At 44.7% G+C, this 27015-nt stretch overlaps 1 protein-coding gene across 5 annotated transcripts in view; it reads left to right on the top strand.

The window, feature by feature from the left end:
- Positions 1 to 26295, top strand: part of TENM4 (teneurin transmembrane protein 4) — a 593977-nt gene extending 567682 nt beyond the window's left edge. For 3 of the 5 annotated variants that reach the window (XM_021382902.1, XM_021382887.1, XM_021382910.1), the window contains 5 exons: positions 1094 to 1329; positions 7923 to 8219; positions 9541 to 11155; positions 15683 to 15825; positions 24619 to 25377. In XM_021382902.1, the coding sequence (XP_021238577.1) occupies positions 1094 to 1329; positions 7923 to 8219; positions 9541 to 11155; positions 15683 to 15825; positions 24619 to 25377 (3050 nt within the window). Of the gene's footprint in view, positions 1 to 1093; positions 1330 to 7922; positions 8220 to 9540; positions 11156 to 15682; positions 15826 to 24618 lie in introns of all 5 variants that reach the window. The other 2 variants (XM_021382894.1, XM_021382921.1) reach the window with 1 other exon arrangement.

The following is a 27015-nucleotide window of genomic DNA, read 5'->3' on the forward strand; positions in this document are numbered from 1 at the left end:
CTTTCTTACCCTTCATGAGCTGCTCTCTGCAGAAAGCAGCACCAGCTGGAGTTCCAAAGGACGAGGTTTCAGCCTGCTGGTTCCTGAAAGATGTGCACAGGATATCGTTCTCTAACACTTCTGAACTCCCAAATCCTGGCCTCAAAATCTGCTGGTCTTTCAGGAGCTAGCTGAGGCCAGATGTATGGGAGCTTAGTGCTTCTGCTTTCTCTCCAAACACGAGGTCTTTGGTTGACTCCTGAAAGCATTCCCAAGTGGAAGGGTTTGGCTGTTGCTGGGGGAGCTGGTTGGCATTAGCTCGCTGTGCAATTTCCTGTCACTCGCGAGGTAGTGAATAAGCTGAGAAAAGTGGGTGGCCCCACTTTTTCATATACTGTAGTGAAATTGGGACCTTTGGGATACAAAAACATGGACAGTTTTCACTGGGACTGTGGTTTAAAACAAATATCTCACCACCCAGTGTTTTATCAGTGGTCTTTAAGCTAGCCTAGAGGTAGAGGTTTGAACCCGTGTCCTTTGCTGGGGTATTCTAAGATTTTTTGCAAGACTTGGAGGTGCAGAATATTGTCAGAATTAGAAAGAGATTGTCCATCTCTTTTTTCACTGGTGAAACAACCAATTTGTGAGTAGGACAGGTGAACCATGGAGTAGAAACATAGAATCAATAAGGTTGGAAATGACCACTAAGATGATCTAGTCCAACCATCAACCCATCCCCACCAAGGCCGTTAAGCCATGTCCCTCAGTGCCACATCCACCCTTTTCTAGAACACTTCCAGGGACGATGACTCCACCACCTCCCTTGCCAGCCCGTTCCAATGCGTCACCACTCTTCCTGTGAAGAAATTTTTTCTTGACACAATCCAGAGCCTCAATGTCTTTCTGATAGTGAGGGACCCCAAACTGAACACAGTGCTTGAGGTGCAACCTCACCAGGGCTGAGTACAGAGGGATGATCACCTCCCCAGTGAGGGCCGGTGCATTCGGTTACAACCAGCAGCAATGTTAGAGAAGCCTGGAAGAGTAAGGAAGAGAAAGGCAGGGGCTGTATCGCTGGGCAGCCATTTTAAAAGATCCCTTTTTCTGTCTTCAGACCAAGTCCGAAACAGCTACTACATCGGTGCTGACGGCTCTCTCAGACTGATGCTGGCCAATGGCATGGAGGTGGCCCTGCAGACTGAGCCACATCTGCTGGCTGGCACCGTCAACCCCACCGTGGGCAAGAGGAACGTCACCCTGCCCATCGACAACGGCCTCAATCTCGTGGAGTGGAGGCAGAGGAAGGAGCAAGCACGGGGGCAGGTCACCGTCTTTGGACGTCGCCTGAGGGTGAGTGTGAGGAGTGCTGGGCTCCACTTCCCATCTCATCAGTCTCCAGCTGCGTGACAAAAAGGGACAGGGCTGATGTCTGGTGTCTGCAATAGGGATGTGGCTGCAGGACAGAGGAATAACTGTTCATCCTCAGTGATGCAGCCTTTACGGCCTGAATATATCCTTATGTCTCCTTATGTGCTGACATTCTCTTAACCGTCACAGACAGTACTTGTGGTTTCCCTGTGAGACCTCTGCATCACTGAGAATGCATCGCCTCCTGTCGGACACTCCAGATTCAACCATCACGTCAGGCTGTTCAAGCATGCAAGAAACAGTCATAGCCATTAAATACTGCACCAATTAGTGCAAGTATTTTCAAAGAATCGTAGAACGGTTTGCATTGGAGGGGACCTTAAAGCCTCTCCAGTTCCAGCTCCTGACATGGACAGGGACATCTCCCAGCAGCTCACGCTGCCCAGGGCTCCATCCAGTCTGGCCTTGAGCACCTCCAGGGATGGGGCACCCACAGCTCCTCTGGGCAGCCTGTGCTAGGGCCTCACCACCCTCTGAATAAAGAATTTCTTCCTAACATCTAATTTAACTCTCCCCCCTTTAAGGCCATTCCTCCTTGTCCTATCACTAACAGACCGTGTAAAAAGTCAGTCTTCCTCTTCGTTATAAGCTCCCTTTAGATACCAGAATGCTTTTCAACCTGTACTACAGGCAGTAACATAGACCTGAGCACTGAAAGCTTTGTAAGCAGTATCGTTCACTGTGCTGCCTCAGAAAAATCATGAGATTCCCAAAACTTGCTCATCTGTTGAACCTCCTGAAGACAGAGGCTCAGGTTGCAATTGCTGTTGTTCCCTGAAGTGTTATCAATAACTGCAGCCCAGTGGTGCTCTCAGAGTCATAGAATCATGGAATCATTAAGGTTGGAAAAGAGCTCTAAGATTCCCAAGTCCAACCCACCCTCACCATGCCCACTGACCATGTCCTGTTAGTGCCACATCCCCACGGTTCTTGAACACCTCCAAGGACAGTGACTGCAGCACCTCCCTGGGCAGCCCATTCCAAGTCATGGGCTTATTCCTGGGGAACTGCTCAGTACCTGGCAAATTCAGGTTTAGTGCTGTGCAATGCTCCTGCTGCCAGTAGACTGCAGCTGTTTATTCACACTCAAGCTTTGCACTAAATATTCATGCTCTGCTTTCAGAATATACATTTCCCAGTCCTTGCTCTGCACCTCCCCCTGTTCCCTGCTGCGTGACCCCTGCCACCTCGGCGTGATTTTTCACTCGCACTTGTCAAGTGCTGCTCTTTACCCTCCCCAGCCCGGGCTCTGCTCTTTTCCCTTTGCATCTACAGCCTCACACACTCACTCCTTTTTGTTATCAGGAGAATAGCTTTGCAAACAGGAGGGAAAGCTGGCACCTGCTCCATCACTGGAAACTACTGTATGTCTGCAGTTCATTTGGCATCAATCTTCTTGTTTGGGTTGGGATGGGTTTTTTTGTTTTACGTACATATATATAACTTTATTTTAATAACCAACACAATTACCAGACAAGTCTGTCTCTGGAAGGAGACTTCTCCAATCTGCAGCTGTGCTGCAGCTATTTGGTGTTCAAAGCAGTTCCCCTTCATTTCACAGCAGCTCAGCTGCCCGTGTCAGTTTTATCTTCCAAAATCTTCACTTCAGATGCAAAAGCAGAATGTGTCTTTGTTTTATATTGCGCTGCATTTGGAAAAGCACTTGCAGAATGAATTTTCAGGCCGCTTACTTGGGTCCCTATAAATCTGCCAGCATTTATTCACATTTTGAGCCTACTGGGGGCTGTCCCCGCTCCTAGCGAAGCAGAAGAGCACCTTACATCATGGAAGGATTCAGTTACGGCTCTGTTCAGGGGTTCAAAGCATCTGAGGATGAAGAGGAGTTTTAAGCAGACTGTCTGTACCTGCATGGCAGCATCTGCACCCCTAAGCCATAAACCTACAAGGTGCTAATTGCTTCCCCAGGGACTGCCCGGCATTTAACATATTCCATGTCACGTTCTCCTCTCCCCTCGCGCCAGTAATTGCTGCTTTCTCTGGCAAGGGGGAAGCTTAGCAAAGTTCAGTTCAACATGTTTTTGTTCGTCTGGGGAAACTTGAGCGTTTTCTGCCATGTGTGAGTAAATCACCACTTTCCTTCACCCCACTGCTCCCATAAGACAGCAGCGAAGCCATGGTGCTCCATGGGGAAGGAGCTCACCCAGCAAAGCTGCAGCCCCGCATCTCCCCAGGAGGTCTCTGAGATGGGAAGAGCAGCACCTGGCCCCTGCAAAATCACAGAATCATGGAATATCCCAAGTTGGAAAGGACCCATAAGGATCATCATGTCCAACTCCTGGCTCTACACATGACTACCCAAAAATCAGACCATGTGTCTGAGAGCGTTGTCCAGGTTCTCCTTGAGCTCCAGCAGCTCAGGGCCATGCCCACTTGCCTGGGCAGCCTATTCCATGCCCACCACCCTCTCGGTGAAGAACCTTTTCCTGATATCCAGCCTGAAGGGTGAAGTTCCCCTGCAACCAGCATCCTCTCAGCTGCCATCGCACACATCCGTGCTTTATGAGTTGTGACCCTTCCTGTCATGTTCGCAGGGGATGGATGGCACATTGCCATGAGCTCAAACAGCTCCTGGCACAACAAGCCCAATTTCTCAGCTGCCTCCTCAAACCACCCTAGGAAATAATGTAGTGCAGGTGTTTTTCATGGCAAGAATAAGGCACAAGGCAGGGACTCCTTCATGGATGAAGTGAAGAGAACAGCCTTGATGCCTTTTCCCCACTCCCAGCAGCGCTGATGTGATGCTGCACTTGGCCAGGCAGCAGTTTCAGGTTGGATGTTAGGAGAAAAATTTTCAGAAAGAGTGGTCAGGCACTGGCACAGGCTGCCCAGGGAAGTGGTGGAGTCACCGTCCCTGGTGGTGTTCAAGAAAAGAGTAGATGTGGCAGTGAAGGACATGGTTTGCTGGCCTTGGTGGGGATGGGTTGAAGGTTGGACTGGATGATCTTAGTGGTCTTCTCCAACCTTAGTGATTCTATGATTCTATGAAAGCAGCACAAATGTATCAAAGCAGCCCTTTTCCCTTCTCAGATCCCTCATCCTCTATGAAAAACTGCAATTCTCTGATCCCCCATACAGCAGCAAGGTATCTGCTAATTGTCTGGCCACCAATTCAATCCTTCCTTGGCCAACAGCAGCACAGACCCCATCTGCAGTGAGCATTAGATAAACCACTCTGAGGAACACAGCTCCTTCTTTCCTTTTGCTTTTTTTTTTAACAAACATGAATTTTTCAATAAGGAAGGATGTAGAACAATCTCTGGCAATGAAACAAACAGGACAGCAAACAGAGACAGAGCTGCTGCCTCAGCTTTCTTGGTTATTTAATCATTGCATTGCAGTTCAATTCCTTTTTCCCAAGACCAAGTCAACAGTGGCACCACGACCGTGTGTCCCAAAGACTCACCAGAACCAGTGTGACCAGAGAGGTCTCTTCGGATAAGCCACCAACTGTACTGGTGTGTCCACTAATGAGGACAGTCCTGCATCATCTCCAGAACTTCTGCAAGGAGCTGAGGCTCAGATGTGGCCACCCCAATAATTTTATACCAGTTCTCTGAGGAAATTGCTTTGTAGGCAACCATTTATCACGTGGATGTTGTTGGCTCCTGGAGTTCTCATTGCTGAAGTATTGTTTGCGCTCTTCTGCTGACGGTTGTCGCTGCCTTTTTGTGAGAAATCTTCCCTTGTTGTGCTCTTGCACCCTCAGGGAGATCAATGCATGCTGTTTAATTATAATTTAAACTGAAGGAGCTCCATAGGAAACATTGGAGAGATCAGAGATGTTGGCACGTTTGTGTTCCTGTTTTTCCAGAGCAAACTAAGGGATCAAATGGAAGTGCTGTAGAATGTAAGTTTGGGGTTACCCACTGCAGAGGGAGGTCAAGTGCACTATGGGTTAATATTTACTCTCCCTCAGTCTTGTGCTGATCGCAGGCTTTGTCAAATGCTCTGAAGGGGCAACAGCTTCTTGCAAAAGCTTTTCAGAGCTCTTGCCAAGATGAGGACTGTGGGCTGTAGGATGGCACCTTATTTAGCTGCTCACCATAAAACACACTCGTTGGACTGAAGCCTGCAGCCTTGTCAGAGCTCCTGCAGGAAATTTGCTTCTGTTTAAGGCATGCCCTTGAACAAGGATGAAAAGATTTAGCCCCTGCTCAGAGGCTATCTGGCAGTGTCAGGTTCACTTTGCCCATCACCCTGAGGGGTGGCTGTTGGCACTGCAGTGGAAAAGTTGTGTTGGGAGAGCAGGAGAAAATAAATCATAAAAAAAATCATGAAAAAGGAGACTGGTTCCAACTAGCCCTGCAGAAATCCCTTGCCAGAGAGTAGGGAGGGTGGGATGACTTACAGCACCTGTAATGGGATACAGAGGTTTGAACTGACTTTAAGAGCTACCCTTGGGCCTGTTAACATTGAGTCGTAGGATATCCTGAGTTGGAAGGGACCTGTAAGGATCACTGAGTCCAACTCTGGGCTCCACACAGGACCACTGTTACTTGGTGTTTCCAGTCAGTGCATGACGCTGCTGCTGGCAAACGGATCAGGGAGGCCAATTCCCACCCAGATCGCTGTCCCAGCCCTGCAAGAGATCTTTCCAGCTCCCTTGGCAGAGAACAGGAGCAGAAGGAGCTGCAGATGCTGGGCTGGAGCTGTTCCGTGAATAGATGGAAGGCAGAGATGTTATTCCTTCCTGCTTTTCTTTTCTTTTTTTTTTGCAAGCAATTGCCACTTCTGTTTCTGTATGTACAGCAGCAAGCACCTATGAGATAGCAAATTGCTCCATTGCTTACACATGTGAACCTGTACTTAGAGTTTTGATACCTTTTTAATTATTTCCCAGCTTGCCTCTTAGAATGGGCTTTTGGCTGATTTCCTTTCTCCCGCTGCCATTTGCATTCTGTTTTAAATACTGCAACACGTTTAATTGGAGCATTATCTATCTTTCCACATTCTCTCTTTTCTCAAGGCGTTCCACTGTTCTATTGCTCTTAATCTGTGTTACAGCACAGATGTCTTCTGCCTCAGTTGGCCTCATCCATGGTTTTGCCTTTTCCATCCTCCACTCCTAAGACTCCTTTTGACATCTGACTTTGCAGTGTGCCCATTCCTCGGGTTTCAGCACTGAAAGCACAGCAGTGCTCCTGCCTTTCCCTCTCCCATTCCTCCAAGTCTCACATGGAATTCAGCATACCACTTCTCCATGGTCTCTACCACATCCTTTCTGTACCTGCTGAGCTCTCAGATACTCCCACATCCCTCAAAGTATAGTGGGAATTCAATATACCCTAAGGTAATAGCCAAGATCAAAGCTGCACCAGGGCTGAGGGCCATGCTGGGGTCAGGAGTGTTGGTTTTACCCAGAGCAGGATAAGGCTATTTTCACTTGCAGCCTGAACACCCTGAAGCGACCTAAAAACTCTGATTTATTTTCAACAGCTGAAGGAAACAGAAAAAAAAAAAATCAGCTGTTGGAATTTGCAATTCACCCAAGAAAAATCTGCACCTTTCTGGAAAAAAAGAGGTTCACCAGCTGAAAAAGGTTCAAAAGTGGTGCTATGGAGAAGCAGCAGTCTTCACTGGCAAGCTCATACTGGGAACGTGGGGTTTTCATCCTTGTGCAATATTCTACTGCTGTGGTGGTGTGGTTTTATAAATCTTGCACATGCAGCTAAACATGAGTTGTATTATCAGGTCCTTTTTGTGATGCTGTGCACTACAATCCCTGAATCAAAATGTATTCCTTCTCCTACCTTTGAAGTAGATACCTTTGATCTTTGGAAATGCACAGGCAGTGGAGGTAACAGAAGTGTAATTATGCAACACAGGATAACCCCGGGACAATGAAACTGAAGCTACAGCTATCGCTGCTCTGTGTAACATCTGCCGTGCTCAAAGCCTCCATATTTCATCTCAGGTGGAAGGCTTCACCTCCAATGCATGCAGTGAACTCAGAGAAAAGCTCAACTTTCAACCGCGTTGACACAACATTCACTTTTTCTATTAATTTTTTATGTCCATGAAAGTAAAATCTGTATAATCCCAGACTGTGGTACTAAGGGCATGGTTTAGTGGGGAAGTATTGGTGATAGGTTTATGGCTGGAATGGATGATCTTGGAGGTCTTTTCCAACCTTGATGATTCTATGATTCTATGATTTAATGAGCAGACTATTTTGCAAATATTCCTTGCAACAATTTATCATTATATCTTCTGTAGGTCTATGCGACATCTGCTGTATCACTCCTAAGCCTAGGTTTGGGATATGGGCAATATTCCTCCACTGTGGTGATGTTTCAGAAGTATCTACTGTTTTTTTGCTTCTGTCCTCACTAAAGTCAAGAATTGTTACGCCAGCACTTGGTCTTGAAAATCTTATCCAGAGGCAATGGACACCTGGATAGCCTACAGTGTGATCTAAAGAGGTGTTTGGTGAAACAAGAGCAGTCTTTGCAACTGAATTTCCAGCTTCCTAATTCTCTGTCTCCCTCCTGTAGGTTCACAACAGAAACCTGCTGTCCCTCGACTTCGATCGTGTGACAAGAACAGAGAAAATCTATGATGACCACCGCAAGTTCACGCTCCGCATCCTCTATGACCAGGCCGGGAGGCCCAGCCTCTGGTCACCCAGCAGCAGACTCAACGGGGTCAATGTGACCTATTCCCCTGGAGGACACATTGCAGGCATTCAGAGGGGCACAATGTCAGAAAGGATGGAGTACGATCAGTCTGGCAGAATTACATCCAGGATCTTTGCTGATGGCAAATCATGGAGCTACACTTACCTGGAGAAAGTGAGAGTCCTCTTACTCCTCACTGGTGGTGCATTTGGTGGAAATGGGCTTTAGTCCTTTGATTTCAGCCACGCTACTTCACATCAGCTAATTACTGGTCCTTATGGTACAATACCATTCTGTGTATTCTGCCTGTTCTAAGACACATGTAGGAACTTCAGTAGCAAACTACCAAAGATCAGTTGAAAATAGCATGAAAAATACCCCTGAGGACAGTATTCTTTCCCAGTCACACTGAGAGCATGTCTTAATCCTGTAAATCCTGTAGAGCTTTGGCATTTGAGTTTTAGGCAAAGCATTCTTTTTCTGAGCTAACTGTAATATGAAATATCTCCAGGTGAATTCAGAGGAGTAAACAGTAGGGACTTCCAGTAGGATTTTCCATGTGAAAACAACTCACACAGTCTGACCTTCTCAGTTCTTTGGGTAGCCCATTCCTGCTCCATGAGAAGTACATGTTATAAAAAGCACCAGGCACAAATTCAGCCAGACCGCTGTAAACACTTTGCAGGGTTTTCTGTTGTCTGCGCTTGTAGATTGACATGGGACTTAATTTCTTTTGGTATTATTATTCACTGTTCCATTATTCAGTGTCCCATAGATCCACTTGCTGCATAGCTGGGGCTGATATTTTTATCCATGAGTTTTGTGTAGAGCTTATCCCTACATCAGTGTAAGGAAACTACAGTAACGTAGCTTTTAAAAAGCAGAAAGTGTTGATTTGCACCTTGTGTTATACAATCCATGTAGGTTGTTCCATGCAAAAAAAAAAGAAAAAAGACCTGAGAAATAAGCATGGCAGCAGAAGTTTGGTAAGTGAGTAATAGAATATCATAGGATCATAGAATCATAGAATGGCTTGGGTTGGAAGGGACCCCAGGGATCATCAGGTTCCAACCCCCATGCCACGGATATGCAGACACAATGAGTTATTTGGCCATTGGAAGATGTCAGGAGGGTACTTCTTCAAGCATTGTTTGAGTCTCTCTACCAGTTTTATTTATTTGGTTTGGAAAAGCAATTGATGTGGAGAACTTGAGTAGAGACAGCGACATGGTATTGATTTGAACAGATGAGCATTCTAAACTTAGCTCTTCCTCACTGCAATAGCTGCTTCTGCCTCCAGATCACTTCTGCTTGGGGTTACGTGATGGGCCATACAGCTGCATACTGTCACATACTGTTTCATCCTATGGGTGCATGGATTTATTTCACTTGCCCTATTCTCTGAATTGGAGAATTTTGCAGATTTGTTTAGAATTGAGAACGATTTTGCCTGAAAACCAGCATTGTAATCTATTCCTTTCTCCTTCCCGCCTAGTCCATGGTGCTGCTCCTTCACAGCCAGAGACAGTACATCTTTGAGTTTGATAAGAATGACCGTCTGTCATCGGTGACCATGCCCAACGTTGCCCGGCAGACTTTAGAAACCATCCGTTCCATCGGTTACTACAGGAACATCTACCGACCCCCAGAAGGCAACGCCTCAGTAATTCAGGATTTCACAGAGGATGAGCAGCTCCTCCACACATTGTACTTGGGGACAGGGAGACGTGTCATCTACAAGTATGGAAAGTTGTCCAAGTTAGCTGAGATGCTCTACGACACCACAAAGATCAGTTTCACCTATGATGAAACTGCTGGCATGCTGAAGACAATAAACTTGCAGAATGAAGGGTTCACATGTACCATCAGATACAGGCAGATAGGACCCCTCATTGATCGGCAGATTTTCCGCTTCACTGAGGAAGGCATGGTGAATGCACGTTTTGACTATAATTATGACAACAGTTTTAGGGTGACCAGCATGCAAGCAGTCATCAATGAGACACCTTTACCCATCGATCTCTACAGGTATGATGATGTGTCGGGCAAAACTGAGCAATTTGGTAAATTTGGAGTCATTTACTACGATATCAACCAGATTATCACCACTGCTGTCATGACTCACACTAAACATTTTGATGCCTATGGCAGAATGAAGGAGGTCCAGTACGAAATATTCCGGTCACTCATGTACTGGATGACTGTGCAGTATGACAACATGGGGAGAGTTGTTAAGAAAGAGCTAAAGGTTGGACCTTATGCAAACACAACAAGGTACTCATATGAGTATGATGCTGATGGCCAGTTGCAGACCGTGTCTATCAATGACAAACCACTCTGGCGTTACAGCTATGACCTAAATGGAAACCTCCATTTGTTGAGTCCGGGGAATAGTGCCCGTCTTACTCCCCTCAGATACGACCTCAGGGATAGGATTACTAGACTGGGGGATGTGCAGTACAAAATGGATGAAGATGGCTTCCTGAAGCAAAGAGGCAATGACATTTTTGAGTACAATTCAGCTGGTCTGCTCATCAAAGCCTACAACAAAGCCAGTGGCTGGAGCGTCAAGTACCGCTACGACGGCCTAGGAAGGAGAGTCTCTAGCAAAACCAGCCATGGCCATCACTTGCAGTTCTTCTATGCAGACCTGACCAGCCCAACCAAGGTCACCCATCTGTACAACCACTCGAGCTCAGAGATCACCTCCCTGTATTATGATCTCCAAGGCCACCTCTTTGCAATGGAGCTCAGCAGTGGCGATGAATTTTACATAGCCTGTGATAACATTGGCACTCCTCTGGCTGTCTTCAGCGGGACTGGATTAATGATTAAGCAGATACTATACACAGCATATGGGGAGATCTATATGGACACCAATCCCAACTTCCAGATCATCATCGGCTACCATGGAGGACTGTATGATCCCCTCACAAAGCTCATCCACATGGGACGGAGAGACTATGATGTGCTAGCAGGTCGGTGGACAAGTCCAGACCATGATATGTGGAAGCACCTGAGTAGCAATAACATCATGCCTTTCAACCTGTATATGTTCAAAAACAATAATCCCATTAGCAACTCTCAGGATATCAAATGCTACATGACAGGTAAGACATTTAAATTAATTAACATAATCACAAACCAGTCTCCAGCTCACCATCGGTGAATAGGATTCTCTCTTGGTATCCCTGTCACCGTGAGGTTTTCCAGTGTTCAGTATAATGGACACAAGCTTTTCTTTGCCAGTTGACCCCTTTGTCAGAGAGTAGTTGAGGGCATGTTTAATTCATTAGCGTAAACAGAGATTGTAATTCCCAAATCTGTTTCCTTTTCTCTTCCTTGGTGTTTAGTATCTTTACATTGCTTCCAGTTGTTTGTTCCCTCAGATATCCCAAGTTTAGCTTCCAATTAATATCCTCATAACCTTACTCTTTGTAGAGAGGTGGCTCTGTTTACAGTTTTGTCTAGAGATTTATTCGCAACTAAACAAATGGCATGCAGATTTGTTTTAGCAGAATGGCAACAACGACTTAAACCTTTTTTTATAATCATCCATTTCAGAACACACAACCATAACCATGTAGTTCAAAGTTAATCTGCCCCATGGAATTAACAGTTTCTGTTAAAAGTCAATAAAAAACGAGTGCTTTAGACTTTAAGGCCAGATCTTAGGGCATGCCAACCCAAGAGCTTGACATAACCTCTGAGCTTCCCCGGGGACTTCATAAAATGGCACAAATATGAACTCTATGTATGTTTTTAATACAGAAAATCATTCTGTAGGTTAAATGTCCATCCTATACTCATACTTTCTGCAACACTGCAGTAATGTTTTAGAAAACTATTTTGTTGGGACTTTTTTTATGTACATTCCCCATTGGAAAACCAGGTGACAGTCATAAATCAAATGTGCATAGTTCTTAAGGAGAGACAGTTAATTTTTAAATGATCCTGCTGCGTCTATCACAACTCTTCCATATGCAACAGCAATATTTGCATTTCCCTAAGTTATGATATCAGCTTAATAGCAAAAAAAATATTACAAAATAAAAATCCTGTGTTGTTTTATTCAGCTTGTTTTTCCGACCATTAGCGTCTGTGCTTTTAGGTTCTTCTGCAATAATCATAAGGATTAGATTGTTATTTTTTTTAAAGGAAATGCTGTTTCCTCCAGAGCTAGGAAGATGATGCCATGAGGAAAGTAAAATATGCCAAAAGATGCAGACTAAAATGCTGTGTGTTGGCCACACTCTGGTAATTGAATCTGGCATAATTAAACTTTGAAATATTTTTTCCTATCAAGAAAAAGCTCGTTTGTCAAAATGGAATTTGTTGATGAGAGAGGGTTGAGCTTGAGAGATTTCTCAGCAGAAATGTTTCTAACAGCTCTTGAAATTGTCTCAATGACAAATTCCAAAATAATCTGAAAGGAAAATTCCATTTTGATTTTCAACCTTTTCAAACAAACTTGGTATAGGAAAACAGAACAGAAAAAGGAGACAAAATCCAAATGAAAGGTCTTAATATGAAATCCTCATCTTGAACTAATCTAGTATTTGGACAGTCACTTCATGACATATTTTATTTTCCTGCTCTAGTGCAGACAGGACAAAATTTTAGATGCTCTCTTGGAACAGGCAGTTTCCCACCCAGCTCTGATGATAACAGCAAGACGCCCAAATCCAATACGTTAATACTTCAGACTCACCAAATAAGTTTTTCCATTGTCTTAAAAGTTCTTTATTTAGTCTTTAAGGATTTCAGAGCCCAAATACATGTTTTAAGCTTCTCCTCCTTCATGAGCATGGAAGAAACAGGTCAAGATCTGGGATGAGCGCCATGGTGCTTGGCTGCTGTCTGCCACTTCTTTTATGGCTGGCCTGGATGATCTTCTTGATCCTTCCAACATTAATTACTCTTTCTTCTGAAGCTCTCAGGCTCCCAATGGATGGGAGCAGCAACCATAAAATCATAGAATCATAGAATTGCTCAGGTTGGAAAGGACCTTCAAGATCATCAAGTCCAACCGCTACCTAACCATACTACTCTAACAACCCACCACTAAATCATGTCCCCAGGCACCACATCCAAACAGTTTTTAAACACATTCAGGGATGGTGACTCAACCACCTCCCTGGGGAGCCTATTCCAGTGCTTAACAACCCCTTCTTCCTGATATCCAACCTAAACCTCCCCTGGTGCAACTTGAGGCCATTTTCCCTTGTCCTGTCACTGGTGACAACCAGTGAGAAGAGACCAGCCCCGCTCTCACTGCAATCACCTTTCAGGTATCTGAAGAGAGCAATGAGGTCTCCCCTCAGCCTCCTCTTCCCCAGACTAAACAGACCCAGTTCCTTTAGTTTCTCCTCGTAGGGCATATTCTGCAAGCCCTTCCCCAGCCTTGTTGCCCTTCTTTGGACCTGCTCCAGCACCTCCATGTCCTTTCTGTACTGATCCGCCCAAAACTGAACACAGTACCCGAGGTGGGGCCTCACCTCGTGAGGCACAGTGGTGGTGTCCTTGTCATCATGGTCACACCTGACTGGGGCACGGAGAAACACTCTCTGTCCTGTTGTCCTTAGTGAAGCTCAGCTCCCAGGACACAGCCAAACACCACATGCTTTGCTCTCCGAACGTGAGGTTTCTGAGCCCGTGGGTACAAATGGGAGACACGTGGAGGGGAGAGCAGGAGAAGCAGGTATTTACGTTTGGAGAGGCCCATTGTTAAACATGAGTATTTCAGCGATTGTACACTTCATGGCACAGAGCTTTACTGCCAGTTTCAGCAATCCTGATGGATTGAACTGACATTTCCATTACTTGTGTCTGCATTAAGCACTCTTTTTCTTTGCCCTCAAATGAATTTACTGTGAAATGTGTTGGCAGGGTTACTGTAGCTGAAAAATACTATGTGATGTGAAATGTACTTTTCTGTCAAAAAAGTTGTCACTGCTTCTTGGCAAATTAATATTTTCCCCTCTGTTTTCTCAGCTCCACACCTTCCTGCTATGGTGGGTTTTTTGTTTTGGTTTTTATTTTAGTTCTGGGCATTCCAACACCTCTTCCCAAAAAGAACAAGCTCCTGTTTGCAAATGTTTTGAAAGTCAGCTTTCTGAGCAGTATCAAAAAAAGGCCCATCTTGGGCCCTTCCAGACATGCTATATACTTTTTCTGCTGCTCAGCATCCCTGTTCTGTGTCCTTTTTAACATTTGTGAGGTGCTTGGAAAATGATTCCTGCACCAGTGCCGACCTTCACAGTTTTACTGTGTTCTCCTGACCACCTGGTCTGCAATATGGACATCAAAGGTCTTCGTTTCACATGAGAAGGGGTTGGAAGCAGGCTGGCTTAGTGCTAAGCAAAAAAATAATCAAACGAGCCTTTAATTTCTTTCCCTCCCCCTAACCTCTCTGTTTCAAAGACACTCCAAAAACAATCTGTACCGAGAGTGAACAGAAGTGTTTTTATTACAGAGGTCCTCCTCCTTCCACACGGATTGTTGCAAGGGCTTTTTGGACATCTGCCCAACCCCAACATTTTGGCCTGTAAGAAAACAAGCAACAGATAGTGTGATTGTTTGGCTCCTGGTTCTCCAGTCATCTGGAAGTGCCTTATTTGCCATTTGCATCCATAATTTCTTTTCCGACCAGCTCTTCAAAACATTCATTGAGGCTCAGGGGGCACAAAGAAAAAATATTCAAAGATGCATATTTGATTCTTTAATTTGATGCCTTTTACAGACTCTTTTCAGCAATGTTTATTCAGCTTAGCAAAATGAAAAACAAGCCCCTTGCACTCCAGCTTGGAACAGAGCAATCACTAACATCATCCCAATAACACACAAAACATGTAAGACCCCTGGGAGCTGATATTAAACTTTACCTTCATACTTCTCTTCTTCTTGCAATTGCTATTTGCGTGCCAAATGCACACCATCTTGCTTGGGGATTGTAGCAGGTGTGTCCTTCTCTAGAGTCCAGTGAAGGCAAACAAGGTGAGATCATTAAATGCTCTGAAGTTAAGGGGGAAGCAGTGCTTATCACAAGCAGATCAAGGAGGTAGCCAGCCTCATCGTTATTTCCTCCAGCAGGTCAACATCAAGCTGCTATTCCTAATAGCTGTGCAACTGAAAGTCAGGGAAGATTCTGTAGTCTCCTGTCAAGTAAATACGCTCCACCTCTAAGGAGTATATTCAAGTTGGATAACAGGAAACATTTCTTCTCAGAATGAGTGGGGATGCATTGGAACGAGCTGCCCAGGGAGGTGGTGGAGTCACCATCCCTGGAGGTGTTCAAGAAATGTGGAGATGCGGGCATGGTTTAGTGGGCATAGTGGGAGTGGGTCGACGGCTGGACTAGATGATCTTAGAGGGCTTTTCCAATCTTAATGATTCTATGTTTCCATTATTCTAATCCTCAGTGTCCCATATCACTTGATTTTCCATCATATCCCCTTTAGTGCCAGTGATCCCTTTTGTGCAGGACAACAGCTTACAGCTGTTACATAAAGTAGACACCCATCATTCTGGCTGGACTGCTGCAGTGCCAGGTGCCAGGGTCCTCATTTGTGTCATTTTCCTGGGCAACCCTTCTTGAGAGATCAGATAATCTAATTTGTGCTTCTCTTCCTTTCCAGATGTCAACAGCTGGCTACTCACCTTTGGGTTCCAGCTACACAACGTCATCCCTGGATACCCCAAGCCAGACATAGATGCCATGGAGCCATCATATGAGCTTATCCACACGCAGATGAAAACCCAAGAATGGGACAACAGCAAGGTGATTCATACAACTACATACTGTATTTTACACCCTTATCAGCAAAGTATCCGGATGCAATCATTGTAAAAAAAAACCCTCTATCAGCCTTTCTCCCAGATTAAGAATGAGTTGATCCAAAGTAGCTTGTCTCTCCCCATTACAGTAACGAAATCTCACTGAATAATCGTGCTCATTGCAGGCAAGTTGGACTAGATGACCTTTAAGTGTCCCTTCCAACTCAAACGATTCTATGATTTGATGATTATAAGTCCTTTACTGCCACTGTGTCTTTTTCCTGTGATACTTTCTGGTAATCACTCAACGAAATAACACATTACTGATTTTTTTTATCCTATCACATACTGCTAACGAAGGTCAAGGCTTTTGCGCCATGGATTATTGGAGGCAAATGAAAGCCAATCTTTTCACAGAATCATTTCCTGCAGTTGTTAGTAGTAGTAATAGTTGTAGTTTTCAGTCTGGTTCAAAATACCTTAAAAAAAGAAGTCCTGGTACTTCTCTAGCAAATTTTTCTGCATTGCAGTGGGTCTTCCCAGAAAGAAGTTTCAGCTGATAGTTAACTTTCATTTTTTCCTGTCTGGATTTAATCCCAAACCGGTGGGTCATGCTTTTAAAAACAGGCCTGCATCACAAGCCATTTTGGCAGATGCTGGCACAAAACTCAATGACAAAATTGGCAAGAAAAAGCTTTTACAGCCCAATCATTTCTCCTTCTCTTTCTGTTGGGAGTTATTCAGCTGAAAGACAGAGGTGGCACAGTTGAAGGTTAGCACACTGGGTCAGGGTCTGAGAGCCCTGGGTTACTCCCAGACCTACTGCTTATCTGTTGTATGACCTTGAAAAAGTCATTTCCCTCTCTGGATGCTCTTTCCTCTCCTCGCCTGATTTTATTCTGGGGATATTTTATCTCTTCAGTCTGAGTTCCCTTTAGGATATAGATTCCAGCTTGCTATTGCTGTGTATTTGTACATCATGAGAGCTGTGAGGCATTAATTTGGGGAGATCAGGATATGCTTTTTAACTTCTCTGCTACTAATATGGTAATGGTAGCAAGTGGAAATTATCGCAGCTGCCTTCCTCAGCTCTTTATCTAAGAGTTCACTGAAATCTCACGGTCCTGCAGCAGATTCTTGAGGTCCTGTACGGATACTATTAAACCGGTAGGTGAAATACAGTGCCACATTTCCCCAGCCCCAAGGTATCGCTCAGAGGTACAAACGAGATCCTATGAATTAATTAAATGGTCACGTGTCAGCCCAGCTTTGTTACTGAGCTAGTTGCAGGGAAGACAGACTAAAATGTACCAGCTTCAACTTCAGCAAGAGAGATTTAAATTAGTCATAGAATCATAGAACATCTTGAGTTGGAAGGGACCCATAAGGATCATTGAGTCCAACTCCTGGAAATTAAGACATATGACTTTATAATAGAAGGGGACAGAAGGAGCTATGCCTTTTGATACTCTGGAGGAGTTGACGCTTGAAAACCTTGATGCCACAGGAACCCAGCTGTGTTTTGGAGCTCAGACTCCTCTTTTGTTTCTCCCTTCCTTAGATTAAACAGTGAAGTGCTAACAGAAATGATTTCTGTAACGAGAAATAGCCTCAGGATTCCTCCCCCTCATTGCTGTGACACAGCATCTCCCCAGGCAAAGCTGTGCAGAAGGCGAACAGGGAGTGCTCATTCAGAGGCTGCACAAAAGATTGCCTCTAAATTATTATGTACAGTACATAATAACACATACGGAGATTAATAGTAATAATATTGTTATTATTATATCATTTCAGTATTACTGTTAAGCTTTCTGAATAACCAGGTAATTTAATTGACAGCTTGAGATGAAGTCTGACACTTGCTCATGCAGTAGCTGGAAATAAAACCAAGGAGCCCTCCCTTCCAGCCACCCATTTCATGTGAATCTGCCTGAATGAGCAATAAAGAAAAGTCTCCCTGTCCCCTTCAGGTCTGTAAACCAAGAAGCTGCAGCGAGCTCTGTGCAGGGACCTGCTTGGTGGATAGGGGCTTTCTGCATCTGTTGTGCTTCCAGATGAGTCACTTTACATTCACAGTACTGAAAGTGGAATTTAACTGTTGCAGGTTGTTTCATATTCTTCCCCTGTGTTATGACAGCAACAAAACATGAGCATTTGTATTTTAGTCTACAGCTGCAGGATCATGCTGTGATAGCAAGTGGCTCTCAAATGCTGTAGAGCAGAATTCCCTTCCTTTCTGTCACACCCAGCATATTGTAGACATATCTTTGCATAAAATGAACTCATTCACATATAATACCTGCAGTTATGATCCATTTTCTCCTAAACCTAGTGTTGCATCCAACACTGATGTTTCAATCCTGTTTGCTCCCAGCCCTCCCACACACACGTGCGCGCCCCAGAAACAATCAGTGCTTCATCCTTCATACTGATCCTCCCTGCATCGCTGGCACAGGGTGCCCAGGGAAGTGGTGGAATCACCATCCCCAGAAGTGTGCAAGGACCACAGAGATGTGGCACTGAAGGACATGGTCAGTGGGCGTAGTGGAGAATGGGTTGGGGTTGGACTTGAGGATCTTAGTGGTCTTTTCCAACCTTAATGATTCTACAATTCTGTGAAGCGCGTGGAATAAAATACAAACTTTTGAAAGTCTTACGTGCCAAATAACAAAATTAAAGTTAAACAAAAGCTCAGGAAATATTTTCATTTAATGAGATTGATCACACTGCAGAATGGCTTTCCAGAGCATTTGGAAAAAGCCGCAGATCTTTTATCATTTAAAAGTAGCCTGGACAAGGCACTGGACAATGCCCATTCTGGTTGAAATCCAGGGATATTCTCTGCATGACGTACCACAGCTCTCTCATCTCTGCTTCATCCGATCCCTGGTTTCTCTGGGTCACATCCCCCCTTGTGATAGACCAAAGAAAATGTGCGTTATTCCACTGGCTCCACTGATCAAAGCCTCAGCCGGCAGATTGAGTGGGTTCTTTTATCAGAGAGGAATGAATAGCAGGAGCACAACAGCAAAGCAGCCAACTCCTTGCAAATAGCTGCATCGTATCTCTTCAGCGTGCATAACCAGAGGGGCTTAGCATCTCCTTCCAAACATTTTTGGTGCTTGCCTTGCAGGGCTGCAAGATGGGAGAGATAATTTTGGCTTTGAGCCTCCACCACCTCAGCACCTCAGCATGTCATAAACCTCGTGCTAACCCCCTGCAGCTCAGCAGTGACATTTAAAATCCAATACACTGTGGTGCAGCACTTTCCTCCCACCCTCCCTGCAACCATGAGGCTGTAACTAAACTGTGTGTTGAACAAATTCAGTGTTATTGGCCATGGGGGACACTGGGTGACCCCTGGCATACTGTGGAGCTGCTGCACCTGAATCCAATTTCTTGGTTTTCTTTCTTTTTTGCCCCTTTCCCTTTTGTCTTGTTGAACTGTCAGGTAATTGCTGAAGCCAAAACAACTCTATTTGCAAGGTGGGATGTTGGTGAAGCAGTGCATGTATTGTTAGCTGCATCATAGAATCACAGAATCACTAAGGTTGGAAAAGACCTCTAAGATTGCCTAGTCCAACCATCAACCCATCCCCACCATGGCCACTAACCATGTCCCTCAGTGACGCATCTCCACAGTTCTTGAAAACCTGATAAAATCTGCACTTCTCTCCACCCCACAAGCACTATGCCTCCAGGAAGGATGCTGTTCTTGGCAGGACCCCACGTCCCTTACGGAGCAGCATTTTGGAGGCATTCTGCATTTTTCTGGGCTTTCTGCGTGGCCTCTCCCAAAGACAGTCCTTCATTTTTGAGGAACTGGTTCTGCCAGTGCTCATTATTCGCAGGGATGTGCTCTGTCCTGGGCTTGGGCCATCTCCACGTCTGTCCATCAGCCACTTGTTACGTTTAGCCAACACTTTAGCCAATTTTCACTCAATCTGATGTGGAGAAGAGAGCTGAAGTCTCAGAGACAGTGAAAGGAGTCATAACTTGGGCCAGTTATTTTGAAGGAATTGACTTTCTGCTTTGTAACCCATATGGCAGTAAGAGAAACACCTATCTGCATGTAATGGCAGGGGATACAGAGAAACTTGGAAACGTATTCACGTATTGCACATCTTGGATCCTTGATGGGAAATTAAAGCTTTCAGTCTCGCACTGGAAGGCGGTATTTAAAAACAACAGATGATAGGATCTGGCTGTGGTATTTCAAATCCTCAAGAGGTGCAGGCAAAATGCAAGAGGCTATTCAGAGAGCTCTGTAATGTGCCGTTCTCTTGAGCTCTGTGCAGCAGCAAAGAAATGATGAAGGTCGTTCTCTTCTCTCCAACGAGTTGTTACCAGATAAAGTGAAATGTCACCTAAGGACATCTGATGAAAAGAGGCTGCGAGGAAAAACAAACCCAGCCTATTTGTCACTCACATCTAAGAACAAATATTGAAATACAAAAGCTATGAATACCCTTCTTTCTTCTTTCTTCTGATTTTACAGACACCTTCCTTTATAGTAGCTAAAAGCAGCGGCATTTTTTTAGAGAATACTATATACCACTGCAGCCTTGGATGGAAATTTTCTGTTTCCCTTCCCTGCCAGTTCATTAAAATGAGTTCTAAGATGAAACAGAAATGGTAATTTCAAAGCCAGGGATACACTGCCTCTTTGAACTGCGTGTAATCTGTTTGCTTCCACCCCCTTTATATTAACAGCAGAGCATACCAGCTAGCTGTGCCCTGGTTTGCCTGAATTGAGTATTTTTTTCTTCAGTTGGATGAGTTTGCTTTTCTTTTTAAAAACTTGCTGTTCCCAAATACATTCTTTTATCAAAGAAATGCACTTAAAAAGTCATTTCAAAGTCATCCTGTGCTCATTTTCAAGATAAAAGAGATGTGTTTTGTTATTATAGTAGTTAAGTGATGATGTTCAACATTACAATGTTGTGAGTGTTCTCCTGCTTCCTCTGTTCCCCTGCTTCCCTACATAACAAAAACCAGGGACAGCCTACATCATGATGTAAAAGGGCATATATCTAGAAGGCCTGTATCCAGTCTCCAGTGGAAAGACATTTGGACATGATTTTGCTCTAAATTAAGACACCAAAATTTAGGTCTCTGCCTATGAACTTGGTGTCCAGACGTCCATTATAACCAACAGAGATTTACAGTGTCAGTTGTTGGTGCCATATGAGGTGTCACAGAGCTTCCTAGCCTTCCTCATGACTACTAGAAGATGGTGACCTGCACCACTTTAAAGCAACAAGTGGTGGGCCAGTAGAGCACCCTGTAGTATGTAAAATGATGTGAGACACCACCACTTGGGTGACTCTGCAGTGGAGCCCAACAGACTGTTCCGATGACCAACTGGTTGGGGCTAGAACTGAACTCAGGACTAAGGCCTGTGGATGTAGATGTCACCATGTGTGCTAGTTCCATACACCCACTGCAGCTTGCCAGTGGTACAGCCACAGGGCAGGAGGAGCTCGGTGATCTTTAAGATCCCTTCCAATCCAAGCCATTCTATGATTCTATGACTGCCCAGTTTCTTTGCCAACGAAAGTGATCAAGACTCTGAGCTTACAAACTTCCCACCTGCAGTGTCTTCAAGTGTGCACACTGCTGGAGGTCAAGAACATCCAATTTCTGTGGCTGTGGTCAGTCCTGTCATCTCTGTCTTAGCCGCCAGTAGTGTCAGTAATAGTCCTGCCATTGCACATGCAACAGGAGAAATGCTTTCCCTGTGCAGAGGAGATGTGTCCTGGATGGATGCAGGAAGGACCAACAAACCAGTTGGCCTTACATCATGTCTTAATGTCCTTAGGCAGAAAGTGACAGTGCATTGCTGTTAGCTCGTGTGTAATCCATTAAACCTCCAAGTCCTGCCAGGAGAGGGGTGAATGCCGTTTATTTTCTTCCTAAATGATATCCAGATGAACAGTGGAGCTGTGGAAATTGTATGACTTCATATAATACCATGAAGGCATCTTGTTATTAGACAAAGGAAAGGCCCTGTGTTCTATTAATGTCTCATAAGCTGTGGAAAAAAAGTCTTTCAAAATCTGGCTTTCCTTCTGCAATGGTCCATTGCTGATTTAAATTCAAATCTATAGAATATTTGAACATAAAATAGAAAATTGAAAAATTAGACCTCAGACCAGAGAGTCCCAAGCAATGGGCTGTGCAGGGCCATTAAGGTAGTTCATGTCACAGCTATTGGCTGTGGTACCTTCTGTATCACCAGGCTACAATCCTTCCTGAATTAACAGCAAACCCTAAGACACCATCCATTATACTTTGCTGTACTGTTCTTGTCATCACTAGACTCCCAAACATTTTAGAGTAACAACATCTTCGAGTGTCTCTGCTGCCAAGGAGAAGCAGTCTAGGATCAGTCCCTGCCCTGAGGCAGGGTGGCAGTGACCTAGAGAGTTAGGAAACATGTCTTGGAGAAAGCAGCTGAAGGGGTCTGAAATCATACCAGCATAAAATAAACCAGAATAAAAATTAACCAGAGTGAATGATAGGAGGCCCAGTGCAAGACCCAAGCAGCTGTCATTTATGAATGTACCATTACGAACGATAACGTGCTTCTCCAAACCATGGCTGGCACTGTCCACTTTCTCAAAGTTCCCTCCCCCAGGGTAATATTGAATAGATGCTGCAATTGATTCTAGGGATCCCTTATCACTTAACTTCCAGTAAACATAGCAATGTATATATAGAGATGGTGGCACATAGATTACCCCGGGGCATGGAAATGCAGTGCAGAGGACCTTATTAACACTCTTGAGTGAAGGATCTTGCACTAAATGGTGATTCAGTGTGAGTAATGAGAAAGGGTTTTTCCCCTTGCTTGTAAAAGTTACTGAGCAAGTTGGAGAAGCAACATGGCACACTTGGGTAGTGGGGAAGAATCACCTAGAGTCAAACTGTATGAAATGCATGTGAGAAGAATACATCCCCATTTAAACTTCTCTGAAGATGAAATATCTAACCAAGGGTGTGCAATAAACACTTATTTATAAGCTTGCTTCATGGAGCCTAGAAATCTAATTGTTGCATGTCCATCATTGGTGACATCTACATCAATTACGTCCGTCTTTTGCACAATTAGAGCTCTTGTTCAGCTGGTGGGGGAGCTCGACTTGGCTCCCCATCAGTCTGTTAATTGTGTCACTCTCTAGGCTGTGCATGAGATCCCCCACAGACAGCACAGGTAGAACCAGAAAGAGCTCCTATTGCTTCTCCAGCTATTGTGCTAGCAATTGAAAGGGGAAGTGGAGGGGATTTCTCCATCTTTCCTGGCACTTTGAATGAAAGTCTGTCTTAGGGTTTAGGTATTTTAGTTTGAATAAACCCAAAATAAGTCCTTGAACTTGTGTACCTGTGTTCCCTTATAGTTTTCTCCTTTGTAGAGCAAACTGCTCACAACCACCAGGAGAGTTATTATGCTAAATCCTTAATTTTATTTCCCCAGTGCTTTGAAACCTTTCCCTAGAAATGGCCACCATGGAAGTGAGGGTTTTATTTCCCTTCCCCCACCATGTTAGAAATCATAGCAAAGACGTCCATGCTGCAATGTCTGTACTGTGTGAATTGCCTCCTGACAGCCAGGGAAGGACGTGAGCCTTTGGCTTGTGGGCTGTTTAAGGCAATACCCTTCATGGATGTTAAATTTCCTCAAAATAATTGGAGTGCAGCAAACTTTTCTTTGTAGCCTATTTTTAATCCTGGATGTCATTATATTATTGAACTGAGCCATTGGCAGTGCCAGGAGAGTTTTGTTGTAGCATCCTCTTGCTTTTGTGAAATTTGAGCAAATAATTGTTCATGAGCAGGGGTCTGTAAGAAGGCTGTGCTGCCATGAATTGATGAGAGCATTTCCAGAGACATTTTGCAGTAATGATGAGCTGCTGACTTGCTCTGTGCTTGCTCCATTATACGCTAACAGCAAAAGTGACTTTGTATTGTACCTGACTACAAATGATCCAGGCTGTCGTATTCCTGCAGCGTTTCTTCAGTATAAGTCAAAACTCAAACAAAGGCATGGAACATTGTAGAGGGTTTACAGGAAAGAGTTGGATTTAGGGTCCTCCTTGAGTTTTGAAAAACCTGCTTAGGCCAAGCTAGAATGGGATATAGGGGGGTTATGGCAACTTTGAGGGTCATACCTGCAATGCAGGGCTTTGAAAGGTGGCACAAGGAGAAATTAAGACAGAAGGAGCTGTTATGAATACTTTGATACTTTGGCACAGAAGCCTCAAAGCATTTTATAAACATAGTGGCCACTAGATTCTCTAGGAACGATTTCTTATTTACAGATGGAGAACACTGAAGCACAAAATAATAGCTCAACTATATGAGTCTAAACTAGACCCTCACACCATTAAGGCAAAAACTCATTTTTCCCTTTACCTCTTTCAGTCTGTAAGTGTAAATACAATTCTGTTTATTGAAACATTGAGTATCAGGGGGAATAACCTGACAACAGCTCTCTTAGACTGCAAAGAATTGAAGACCTAAAGAAAAGGTGAGGAGGAAAAAAGAACGTGGAGCTCTTCATTATACGTTGCTGGAGACATTCAAAGTCAGGCAGGGCAGGGCTCTGAGCACCTGATGGAGCTGTAGGTGTCCCTGCTCATTGCAGAGGAGTTGGATTAGACGGCCTTGAAGAGTCCCTTCCAACTCAAATGATTCTACAAGTCTATGATTCTGCTGGTCTCCATGATGTTAAATAATGCCTTCAGGTCATCAGGCATCTCCTTCTAACTCATCTTTCTCTTCTTTCTGTTCTCAGTCAATTTTAGGGGTCCAGTGTGAAGTGCAGAAGCAGCTGAAGGCATTTGTCACCCTTGAGCGCTTTGAACGGATCTACAGCTCCAGCATCGCCGGGTGCCAGCAGGTCAAGAAGAACAAGAACTTTGCCTCCGGAGGCTCTATCTTTGGCAAAGGCGTCAAGTTTGCCATGAAGGACGGGCGCGTGGCCACCGACATCATCAGCGTGGCCAATGAGGATGGGCGGAGGATCGCAGCCATCTTGAACAATGCCCATTACCTAGAGAACTTGCACTTCACCATTGACGGGGTGGACACGCACTACTTCATCAAGCAGGGCCCGTCAGAGGGCGACTTGTCCATCTTAGGCCTCAGTGGCGGGCGCAGGACCCTGGAGAATGGTGTCAATGTCACGGTGTCCCAGATCAACACAGTGCTGGGTGGAAGGACTAGACGTTACACGGACATCCAGCTGCAGTACGGCGCGCTGTGTCTGAACACTCGCTACGGGACCACTATGGACGAGGAGAAGGCCCGCGTCCTGGAGCTGGCCCGGCAGCGCGCCGTCGCCCAAGCCTGGGCCCGGGAACAGCAGAGACTGCGGGATGGGGAGGAGGGGATTCGCTCGTGGACAGAAGGGGAGAAGCAACAAGTGCTAAACACAGGCCGGGTACAGGGCTACGACGGCTATTTTGTGATCTCAGTGGAGCAGTACCCAGAACTCTCAGACAGCGCCAACAACATCCACTTCATGAGACAGAGTGAAATGGGCAGAAGGTGACAGAGAGGGTCGATATGGTGACTTCTTGCCAAAGACAGCTACTCTTTTGTGGCCACTTACCTGACTGTGTTGTACTCAATCCTTTTTCTAAACTGAACAAGGTGGGGGGGAGGAAAATTAGAAAGAGAAGGAATAATACGGTTGCACTGTAACTCATGCAACATACTTTTTTTCCCGTTTAATTTGGCCTTCACACGTTTTTTGCAATGAACAGAAGGAATATTTTGCCGTAGTGTGATCACAGTGAAATTTTACTGTCTCTTGTCCTTTTTATTTTTCCCCTTTGTGAGGAATTTGAAGTGGGGAGTCGTCAACATACGTCCTTAGGTGTGAAGTGAGAAATGGGTGTCTGTGCTAACATGTGTCATCCTAACCCTTTCTGACCTGGGGCAGGGACAGATAGCCTTCCACCCAAAAAATGGGGAGCCCACGGCGTGCTGGAGAGCTCTTCCTGAGAAGAAAGGAAAAGGAAGACGACACTGATTCCTAAACTCCGAAAGCGACCGTCTGAATCATGTGCCTCAAAAGAGACGTTATGAGTAGTTTTCACGTTTCACTTGGGACTTGAAGTGTTTTTTGGGGGCTCCTGCTGAGCAGAAGTAGATTATAGAGGCGAAGGAGCTGATTATATTAACTTGCAAGATGATTCTCTTCCTTCCTGAACTGGAATAAAAAAAAAAAAATCAGTCTTTTTTTATTATGAGAGTAGATACTTTTTGTTTGTTTTTGTGTGTGTGTGCAAATCCTGGTTTTAGTTAAAACCTAGCAAAAGCCAAGAAAGGGACTCCTGGCTCTATTGAGAAAAGCTAAAATAAATCCTCTCTCTCATACGTAGAGCTGTTCTATAGGTGGATTTAATGCACCCATGTTGTACATTTGCTAATGGCATTACTTCATTAAATGTATAGTGTTTCAGTACATGAGGCTACGTGTTTAACAGTCCACTGTGCTGTATCTGATAAACCAGTTAATTTTTAGGAAACTGATTTGAATTTAAAAGTAGTTATAGTATCCCAGTGACATACCACTGAAAATTAGAGCAAGCCAAACCCTGCTTTTCCTGGTTCTGGAGCTTGTATTTATTGGCTGGGAAATGCAGTTTTGAGTAGCATGCTGGCAAGTCATTTATGACTATGGCAGATAAATGGCTCTAGGGGACTTTGGCAGCAGGGATTTTAAAATGTTTAATAAGTAGCAACAGCTTGTGTGTGGTGGGACAAGAAGAGGAATACTAGAGTCAGCCCTCTCACTGTTTCTTACATGAGCTTGAGTTCATTTAATGGAGAGCCCAGTTGACTGTTAGCAGTGAAGAGGGGGGAATTTGGATGGAAATGCCCACTACAGAGGGGACCAAGTGCTTTAATAAGAAACTGCTGACAGAGTTACTCGGCATGCTAATGTAATTTGTGTTCACATAACCTCTGTGCTCTGGTATTTGCAAGAGTCCTTGAAATTCAAGGGAACAAGGAAAGCTGAGCGTCCTCTTCACTGCCTGCAGCCACCCCATGGTAGCCAGGGCCCATTCCTGTGGACAGAGGCATCGCCCACCTCTCACTGGGGCTCCGGCTGGAGGTGGCCAACCTTGGTCCTAAACAGGCATCTCCATCACACTGACACGTGTGTGTATCCCGACTCTGA

This window comes from Numida meleagris, chromosome 1 (genome assembly GCF_002078875.1).
Source record: "Numida meleagris isolate 19003 breed g44 Domestic line chromosome 1, NumMel1.0, whole genome shotgun sequence".
Lineage (NCBI taxonomy): Eukaryota > Metazoa > Chordata > Aves > Galliformes > Numididae > Numida > Numida meleagris.